Source organism: Atractosteus spatula (assembly GCF_055471065.1).
Source record: "Atractosteus spatula isolate fAtrSpa1 chromosome 10 unlocalized genomic scaffold, fAtrSpa1.hap1 SUPER_10_unloc_2, whole genome shotgun sequence".
In the NCBI taxonomy this organism is placed as follows: domain Eukaryota; kingdom Metazoa; phylum Chordata; class Actinopteri; order Semionotiformes; family Lepisosteidae; genus Atractosteus; species Atractosteus spatula.
The window spans coordinates 1,073,651-1,083,650 of NW_028296622.1; the positions used below are offsets into that span (position 1 = coordinate 1,073,651).

Genomic DNA, 10,000 nt, shown 5'->3' on the forward strand with positions numbered 1-10,000 from the left:
AGTGTCTTTTTATCATTGAGCTCACGGTGTTTGTGATAAAGTTGTGTAAAAATGTTTATCATTAAGCTCGGGGGCTTTGTGGTGACATTGTGTAAAAGTGTCTTATTGAGCTCAGGGGCTTTGTGTTACAGTTGTGTAAAAGTGTCTTTTTATCATTGTGCTCAGGGGGTTTGTGGTAAAAGTGTCTATCATTGAGCTCGGGGTGTTTGAGGTGAAATTGTGTAAAAGTGTCTTTTTATCATTGTGCTCAGGGAGGGTTTGTGGTGAAATTGTGTAGAAGTCTTTTTATCATTGTGCTTATGGGGTTGTGGAGATATTGTGGTTTTTGGGTGTAAAAGTCTTATTGTTCACACTTTGCTGCTGTGATGTGGCCTTTCGCCTGTAGGTGGCGCTCTCTCCAGTCATTTTTAAATGTACCAGTCCTGATGGATGACTGTACACATCCTCAGTCAAGGGGAATATCTAATTAGTTACTCTCCAAATAGCATTTTTGTATGAAACATTTAAAGAAATCGACAACCACTTTTCAAAACGCACAATAACACAGACTGGCATGTTTGACAACGAGTAAATAAGACACAGGCGAAACGAGAATTCACCATCACTTTCTGCATGTTTACTGTGACCTGTCCTGATCATGAGAAGTCTCAGACGCGTCTCTTCACCAGACAGTTTAATACAGCAGTTCTACATGGGACCGGTGTGAGAGTATGTGGGTAACAGTGATGGCTCTCTCTGCTGTACTGCTGTGGCCCTCCCTCCTGATGACAGAATCGTCTCACACTTCATCTTCACAGACACAAGCTCCATGTGTTTGTGGTGAAATTGTGGGTCTGTTGGTGTGAAAGTGTCTTTATTATTGAGCTTGTTGAACTGATCTCGAAGGCCACTTTAATTTCAGTTGCGTCTGACATTTTGAGTGAAATTGTAGTTTTGTTGGTTTAAATGTGCTGTTTCTTTGACTAGCCGGCTTGTTTAGTTGGTATTTGTATTTCCTCCTTCTGAAGTAAATATCAAGTGTTTTCTTAATGAAATTGTAGGATACCGGTGTGTCGAAGTGGCTCCGGTTTCGCTGCGGCTCATGTCAGATCCAGGGCTGATAGAAACAGTGTGATCAATAAATGAACGAAAAACCGATTCACACATTTGCTGCACTTCAGCTGAACAGAGACAACGTTTTCAAACCGTCTATATTGGAGATTTGCATCACCACTGCTAAAATCGACAGAAACAATGTTGTAAAAACGTGTTTTCGAGGTTTGCTTCGGTTCAGATGACACCTCAAATACAGTAATACAGTATAAAATAAGTGACAGGAAATACGCTGTGCTGAAGCTCTGTATGATGACGTGTTCTTGCAGGTTTATTTGGGTTCAGGTAAAGAGAAATGAAAGTTTTATAAACACTTATTTCGGAGGCGTATTTCACTCCAGGGGAAGTGAGCAGAAACTAACCCAAAGAAATGCAAGAACAGGGCGTACAGATGCGTTATGAAAGGGTGTTCTGGATGTTTGACTCAAGAACAACGATATAAAAACTGAAAACAGGAGATCCGCAGGTTGTCCGTTAAACCTTGAAGTTTATTAAGTAGTGATCAGCAGTAACTTACTGGTTTGCCCCGGTTCTTGTCTTCCAGTTCAGGACTTGTGCTGGGGAATGAGTGTGGTCTGTGGGCTCTGGCGGGAACAGTCACACTGCGGGGACGGGGGTATCCTGTTCCTGCTCTGATGTTCTCTCCTGGAACCTCCATTAACTTTCGATCTCAAGAAAAGAGAGTGATTGATTGGCTTGAGTGCCTTGTGAAATTCTCAGGGCTCGACCCCGGGTTTCGGCTGCGATGCCGTCAAGCGATCATCTGCTGTGAGTTCCCTTGTGGTGTCCCCATGTGACTGCGTGTGCCCGTGTCACTGCTGTGTGTGACAGTGGATTCCTCTCCGTCGCCCCTCAGGCGTTCCTGGGTCTCCTCTCCGTGGTGCAGCTGGACTGTAAAGAGTGCGCTGGAGAGGATTGAGCTGCTGCGGTGAAGGAGTGTGAGATGTGCTGAGTGTGAGACTACGAGCGCAGGCGAGCGGCGGCTCTCACCTTCCTCCCGAACTTCGGTTTGAAACCTCATGAGCGCTCTCGGCAAGGTCAGTCGGTCGGTGTCCTTAAATGTTTTGATCGCCTGTTATTCCTCTCGTCGTCCAGGCAGGGGTGTTGAGTTCCGCCCGTCTTCGGCACGTTCAGAGAGACCGACCCTGTGAGCGCACACGGGGGAGAGAGAGAGGAGGAGCAGGCCCCACTTCCAGCCTCTCGCTCTTTCACAGCCCCGTACCTGAGGACCAGAGCGTCTCTCGTCAGCAGGGCCTCGCGCCTGCAGGTGACTGAAGTGTGCTTTTATATACAGGTGAGAGAGAGTGCACAAGAATCGTCAGAAGTCAACACCGTTCTTTAGAGATGGATGATGTCCAAGGTCACCCAGAAATAGAGCACGACAGGTCACTCAGAGGAAAGGTATTTTTCATTTTTCACCGGCCTATGGATCTACCAAGTACAGACGCCAGACAAAAAATATTGAAATGCAATTTGAAATTCACACTGACGTGTTGAGAACTGTTCTTGAAGCGGCTGTTCCTTAGAAGTGTTTGATCTGCGTTCAGATCTTCTGCTAAGGAGGTGTGGTCAGGACTGTTGTGTCTGCAAACCCTGAGGTGTCCTGCGGTCTTTATAATCTATAACCACACTTTCCCCTGTGGACATTAAATCATCTCAGTCGCAGCAGGATGCCGATTGATTTGGAAGGCAGCTTTATCCTGACAGCATGAAAGAGAGGCCAACATCAGTCTGGCTAGAGGTCTGGTGAAAGGAAAGCTTTGAATTTAGAGAATTTAAAATGATTTTTGTAGATTTTAAAATTAAGTGATTAAGTAGAACTAACTAACTTATTATTTTATTTCAGTTGAACTATTAGGAACAGTTATTTTACGAAACCCGAACATTATACTGTGTTTTGGTTTACTCGAGATTTAACGCAAGATGGAGTTTCCTGCAGGAGTTCTCGGCCGGTGCGGAACGTGTTCAGTGTCCTGCAGGAGTTCTCGGGCGGTGCAGAACGTGTTCAGTGTCCTGCAGTCCAGGCTCTCACTACGGAGCTCGCCACTTTGACGTCTTCAACGATTTTTCTCAGCCTCTGGTTTTTCTCCCTCACGATCCTGCGCTCCTCCGGCAGCAGTTTCTCGTTGTTGGCGATCTTGGCGAGGATCTCGGCGTGCTGTTTCATCTTGCGCAGCTCGGCGATGCGGGCCTCCTCTTCCTCGTTGCGGATGAGCAGCTCGATGTAGGCGGCCGTGGACAGAGCGTTGGGCTTCAGGGCGATCTCCTCCAGCCTCGCCAGGCAGTTGGAGGACAGCCTGATCAGCTGCATGATCCGGTCCTCGATCGTCTCGAAGTCCATTTCGATTTTCTCGAGCATCTCCTTCGTCGACATGAATTTGCCGGAAGCCTTAATGAAGTTGTCCTTGAGTTCTTTGACTGTTTTCATGACCTTGACCACTTCGTACTCCCACATCGTCATCTCGGATATGTGAGCGGAGTAGTGGCAGTTACCTGGACAGATCACACAGAATCCAGCGTCATCCATGACGGCGCAGAGACTGATTTCTCCTGGTGTGGGAAGGAAACATCCTGAATGGCACGAAACCAGACAGTTGTTGCAGTTTGTTGATAGATGCTTGGTGTTCTTCCGTTTCGGGACCAGCTCCTCGATCTCTGTCTCGAAGTTCTTGTTCTGCTCCATGCTGGCCTGCTTGTTTTCCAGACATGCCCTGATCTTCTTCATTTCGCTCAGCTTCGCCAGCCCGGCCGAGATCTGAGGCAGCAGCCTCACCATCGCCGTTTTCAGCCTCTCGCGCTCCTCCAGGACTTTCTTCGTCAGCGTCAGGTCCTTCCCCTCCGTCTTCTCCAGGGTTTGGAAAAACCTCTTCAGCTGCTTCACGTTGTTCGTCCAGACGATTTTCTCCAGCTTGTTGTCGTCCTCTTCCTCGATGTCGCTCCTGTAGCCCTCCCCTTTGGAATCGGTGTCGGGCCTCTCGTTTTGCGTGTAAAGGGCGGAGTTGTTAAATTCGAAGTGCGTCGCTTTGCCCTTCCGGTTCTTGCGGCAGGGCAGGCCCGCGGCTTCGATGGCGCCCCGGACGGGGATGTCCTTCCCGTCCACAAACGTGACGAGGATGTTCTCGGCGATGTCCTTCCCGAAGATGGAGAGGATGGAGTCGAAGACATACTGCTGGATGGAGGTCAGCCGCGCCAGAGACGCCTGGACCACGAAGCCCACGGCATCGATGTGGTCCACGCTGCCGGGGCTGGTAAAGAAGCGCTTCACCTGCTCTGTGATCAGATTGTCCCAAGAGAGTCCCCGCGTGTCTCCGAACCCCGGGGTGTCGATGACCGTGAGGGAGTAGGGGACGACGAACCCCTTCTGGTTGTGGAGCTCGTAGGACGTCACGATGGAGGTCTGACTCTCCGCCCGCGAGCGGTTGGTCTCCTCGTGGATCAGCTTGAATCGAAACCGATCCTCCCACTGCAGGATGTAATTGATCATCGCGTTGATGAGGGTGGTCTTCTCTGCCCCCGTGGCCCCCAGAAGGATGATGACCTTATTGTTCCCTTCTTCTACTTTCCTGCCGAACGTGAAGCGCTGGAAATGCTGCTTGTCGGTGGGCTCCCGTTTCAGCGACAGCCTGTATAAGGAAGGCTGCCTGCGCTCTATCAAAGTGGAGAAGTTTAGGAAGTGGTCGCTCTGTACTTTAACATGAAAACCGCCCGGCAGCCGAATCGATAAGAAGCATTCAGGTCCAGCCCCGACACGGTGAGCTCTGGCTTGTTGTCATCGGTGTCCACTTCCCCCCCAAGCTGAGTTGCCCAGTTTCTGGTACAGAACCCGATACCTCACGATCTCGCCGGAGTCGTACTTCGGCTGGCGGAACGCCAGCTGGACGGAGTCGTGCAGAGTTGTCAGCATGGCCGGTACCCCCGGCTGGGAAGGCAGCTCGAAGTGCTTGCTGGCCAGAGCCCCCCTTTCGAAGAGGTAAACTGAAGATCTGATGTGGACCTCGTCGTCGATTGAAGCTCGCCTCCACATTCAGAGGAGACGCCTTGTCCACCATGGAGTCGGATGGAATGATTTGGAAATCTGTGTTCGGCTGAGGACGCATGTCGATGTCTTTCTGCAGCGTCTCGGCGTCCCATAACGTGATTCCTGCGGGGAGACAAGAAATAGAAGATGTGTTCATGGGGCTTTGCAAGCTTGTCGCGCTACAGGGAGTGATCTTTCAGCTGTACGGTCAAGTGTCGATGTAGCGTCCCTGGTGGTCTAGTGGTCAGGATTCGGCGCTCTCACTGCCATGGCCCGGGTTCGATTCCCGGTCAGGGAATGTCAATACTCTTCTGGGGGCAGAGCGGTGGCTCTGTGGCTGAGGATCTGTTCCTGTGGCTGGAAGGTTGCCGGTTCAAATCCTGCAGCCAGCAGAGGAATCTGACTCCGTTGGGCCCCTGAGCAAGGCCCTTCACCCCAACTGCTCCAGGGGCGCTGTCCAATGCCTGACCCTGTGCTCTGACCCCCAGCTTCTCTCCCTGTCTGTGTATCTGTCTCATGGAGAACAAGCTGGGGTCTGTGAAAAGACGAATTCCTAATGCAAGAAATTGTATAGGGGCAATAAAGCAACATTATCAACATGATCACATTATTATAAATCATAATCAATGCGACAGATATAAGCGCAAGGCGAGGCATCCTGACCACAAGGATGAGGCTGAAGCCCCACCACTGATGCAGCCCTCCAGTGAGAGATTTTGGTTCAACAGGCCCGTTGGGTTATTCACAAGCATTTAATCACTGATCACTGATCGAGGGTGTGATGGGAGAGTCTGAGATTCACATTCCCTGAAGGGCAGACGGGAGATTTGGGCTGCCCGACGCCAGACATAGGAACAGATGACGAGTAACTGCTTGCTGATTCCACAGGGTGAACAGAAGGATTTAATAGCGAGTGATAAGAATGAGGAACTCGGAGCAGTTTCAGTAGGATCGGGATTCAGTGCAAGCGTCCAGTTCTTCTGGTCCTTTTGTCACGACTGAAACAACGAGGATGAAAAACAAACGCCGGCCAGAGCGATGGGAACCTGTCGGAGTGTCCACTGTGGGTTAACGCTAGGGGACGACACTGCACCAGACTGGAGCCAGATGGAGTGTCCACTGTGGGTTAACGCTAGGGGACGACACTGCACCAGACTGGAGCCAGATGGAGTTTCCACTGTGGGTTAACGCTAGGGGACAACACTGCACCAGACTGGAGCCAGATGGAGTTTCCACTGTGGGTTAACGCTAGGGGACGACACTGCACCAGACTGTAGCCAGATGGAGGTTCCACTGTGGGTTAACGCTAGGGGACGACACTGCACCAGACTGGAGCCAGATGGAGTGTCCACTGTGGGTTAACGCTAGGGGACGACACTGCACCAGACTGGAGCCAGATGGAGTGTCCACTGTGGGTTAACGCTAGGGGACGACACTGCACCAGACTGGAGCCAGATGGAGTGTCCACTGTGGGTTAACACTAGGGGACGACACTGCACCAGACTGGAGCCAGATGGAGTGTCCACTGTGGGTTAACGCTAGGGCACGACACTGCACCAGACTGGAGCCAGATGGAGTGTCCACTGTGGGTTGAGGGGACGACACTGCACCAGACTGGAGCCAGATGGAGTGTCCACTGTGGGTTAACGCTAGGGGACGACACGACACCAGACTGGAGCCAGATGGAGTGTCCACTGTGGGTTAACGCTAGGGGACGACACGCCACCAGACTGGAGCCAGATGGAGTTTCCACTGTGGGTTAACGCTAGGGGACGACACTGCACCAGACTGGAGCCAGATGGACGACTCTGCACCAGACTGGAGCCAGATGGAGTTTCCACTGTGGGTTAACGCTAGGGGACGACACGACACCAGACTGGAGCCAGATGGAGTGTCCACTGTGGGTTAACGCTAGGGGACGACACTGCACCAGACTGGAGCCAGATGGAGTTTCCACTGTGGGTTAACGCTAGGGGACGACACTGCACCAGACTGGAGCCAGATGGAGTGTCCACTGTGGGTTAACGCTAGGGGACGACACTGCACCAGACTGGAGCCAGATGGAGGTTCCACTGTGGGTTAACGCTAGGGGACGACACTGCACCAGACTGGAGGCAGATGGAGTTTCCACTGTGGGTTAACGCTAGGGGACGACACTGCACCAGACTGGAGCCAGATGGAGTGTCCACTGTGGGTTAACGCTAGGGGACGACACTGCACCAGACTGGAGCCAGATGGAGTGTCCACTGTGGGTTAACGCTAGGGGACGACACTGCACCAGACTGTAGCCAGATGGAGTTTCCACTGTGGGTTAACGCTAGGGGACGATGCCACACCAGACTGGAGCCAGATGGAGTGTCCACTGTGGGTTAACGCTAGGGGACGACACTGCACCAGACTGGAGCCAGTCGGAGTTTCCACTGTGGGTTACAGTTAGGGGACGACACTGCACCAGACTGGAGCCAGATGGATATGACTGGAAGCTGGGAAGTGACCTTATCATTGACACTGTCTCTGGGAACACCAAGGACTGTGAAAGTGGGGGTACAGTGCCTGACGACGCAAGAGGAGCTCAGTTGTGCCGGGCCTCCAGGGAGGGACAAAGTCCTAGGAAGGAGCCAGACTACCAGGCAGCATGGCAACCAATAGGATTCAGTAGCGTTCTGCAGAGTGTGGAGAGGGAGACATTGAAGGAGCTGCGTCTTTGATGTGTAGAGAAAACTTATCAGAATCTAAAGAGGGCTCATACAGCTCAGCTCAGTATAGTTCTCACCTGGAATCTGTCATAGAGCTGAAAGACAGGTCACCTCAGTGTGAATCTCTCAACTGGAATCAGTGTCTCTGTCAGGGTCATACAGCTGGAGACAGGTCACCTCAGTCTGAGTCTCTCACCTGGAATCAGTGTCTCTGTCAGGGTCATACAGCTGGAGACAGTTCACCTCAGTGTGAGTCTCTCACCTGGAATCAGTGTGTCTGTCAGGGTCATACAGCTGGAGACAGGTCACCTCAGTGTGAGTCTCTCACCTGGAATCAGTGTGTCTGTCAGGGTCATACAGAATCCCCAGCTGGATCAAACGAACGCATGACCCCAAACTGTCTGGATAGCGTCTGTAAAAACGTTTTCTAAACCTTGGAGTTGTACAGTTTTAGACACTTTGTGATTGTGCTCTCTCACAGAAGATAGAAAACAAGTCTCTCATAAATTCCCGTAGGAATTAGAGCCATGATCGGATCAAGGATAGGATCGGAGCCATGCTCCTCGCCAGCTCTCCCTTCTCTGTACCCAGCCGGTGTTGAAGCTGATACCGGAGGCACTGCTGTACACAGAGAGGGGCGGGGGTGGGGAACCGATACCCCTTAACTGATGACTTCCAGTCAGCAGCAGGGGCAGTCGATCACTCAGGATGCAGAAAGCAGAACAGGACACCCAGTTATCTGAAAATGTTACTTTATTAAAACTTCTACAAAAAGATTCACGACAAGAACCAGACGAACCCGAGAGCCTTCGACACGCCAGCGCTGCCCAGAGGCAGCGCGAGGACCGCAGACGGGGAACGCACCAACGTCTCCATATATTAGTGTAACAATCTGTCCCGTACGCTATGTACAACATTAGTAGTCGGCGAAGAAGGAAAAAAACACGTTGTGTCTCTCCTGCACACTGGGGCTCAGAGACAAGGAGCCGGTCCCCCAAAACTATTCTCCTGGTCTAACAGGACCGGACCTGAACCGATGGACCAGCTAGACTGGACTTGAACCACCAGAACAGCTGTCCTCCTGGTCTAACAGGACTGGACAGTGTACTGACCTGGGCCACTCACAGCGAATGGATCAGGAGCAATCGATCACATGGAGATACTGACCAGGGCCAGCCACAGTGAATGGATCAGGAGTGATCGATCACATGGAGATACTGACCAGGGCCAGTCACAGTGAATTGAACGCCACCAGGGGGCGCACAAGAGGCTCAGCCCTCAGGGCCGCCGCCCTCCGTGCCCACAGAGGACATCCTGCCCCGCGAGAGTCCGCAGGCCGGAGCCGCTCCTGCTGCACCATGTTCATGGCATCCTCCAGCAGGATGCGGTGGATTGCTGGGAAGGATGGCCGCTCCCTGGACTCCCGGCTCCAGCAGCTCAGCATCAGCTCGTACAGGCCCTGCGGACACACCTCCGGCCGGGACAGGTACACCTGGGGACAGGAGAGAGCAGAGAGACTGGTGAGCCTGCAGGACGGGAGACAGGAGAGAGGAGAGAGACGGGTCAGCCTGCAGGACAGGAGAGAGGAGAGGGACAGGTCAGTCTGTGAGACAGGTACACCTGGAGAGAGAGAGACAGACAGGTCAGTAAGACAGGTACACCTGGAGAGAGAGAGACAGGTCCACCTGGGGAGAGAGAGGTTACAGGTACAGGTAGTGCTGGCCAGGTGTGGCTGTTGCCTGCTTGCCCTGGTCTCTGAAGAACTCTCCGGCGTTCTCGATCAATAGCTCATCTGTCATGGAGGCGTAGGGCTGCTCCTTACACAGCCTCAGCATCTCCCAGAGGGTCACCCCGAAATCCCACACATTGCTGGCCGTGGTGAACTTCCCCTGGGGACACAGACACATGGGGTTCCGAGGTCATTATGAGATTTATCAAACCAAAATTCTAACGATATCCTGCTCTTCACCAACCCTTCAAACATCCTCACCAAGTCTACAGACCCGGAACTAGAGATCTTATTTTTACGAGTCTTGTAGATGGTGAGTTTGGCCTGGCCCAGCAGAAAATTGGCGAGGAGGGTCTGAGTTTTCTGTTTTTTTGTACGACCCACCCCAAACACGAAAATAACATCGTTGAAGGCCAGGCCAAGGTTGGTGAAGAGCCGGATCAGTACGGTGAACATGGGCGACAG

At 52.1% G+C, this 10,000-nt stretch overlaps 2 protein-coding genes and 1 non-coding gene across 3 annotated transcripts; 1 reads left to right on the top strand and 2 right to left on the bottom strand.

The window, feature by feature from the left end:
• Positions 1–3,095: 3,095 nt before the first annotated feature.
• LOC148812578 (uncharacterized) lies at positions 3,096–8,682 on the bottom strand. The gene is made up of 5 exons (XM_088908515.1): positions 8,606–8,682; positions 8,135–8,175; positions 5,128–5,233; positions 4,923–5,051; positions 3,096–4,850 (listed from the first exon to the last, which is right to left on the bottom strand). Exons 1-5 carry the CDS (start codon positions 8,680–8,682, stop codon positions 3,098–3,100), a joined length of 2,106 nt encoding a protein of 701 aa, XP_088764641.1. The 3' UTR covers positions 3,096–3,097.
• Positions 5,337–5,408, top strand: trnae-cuc (transfer RNA glutamic acid (anticodon CUC)). The gene has a single exon. It is a non-coding gene; the product is annotated as a tRNA-Glu (tRNA).
• Positions 8,683–9,037: 355 nt separating the features above from the next.
• On the bottom strand, positions 9,038–9,659 carry LOC148812580 (epithelial discoidin domain-containing receptor 1-like). Its single transcript, XM_088908516.1, has 2 exons — positions 9,546–9,659; positions 9,038–9,298 (listed from the first exon to the last, which is right to left on the bottom strand). Exons 1-2 carry the CDS (start codon positions 9,639–9,641, stop codon positions 9,038–9,040), a joined length of 357 nt encoding a protein of 118 aa, XP_088764642.1. The 5' UTR covers positions 9,642–9,659.
• Positions 9,660–10,000: the final 341 nt, after the last annotated feature.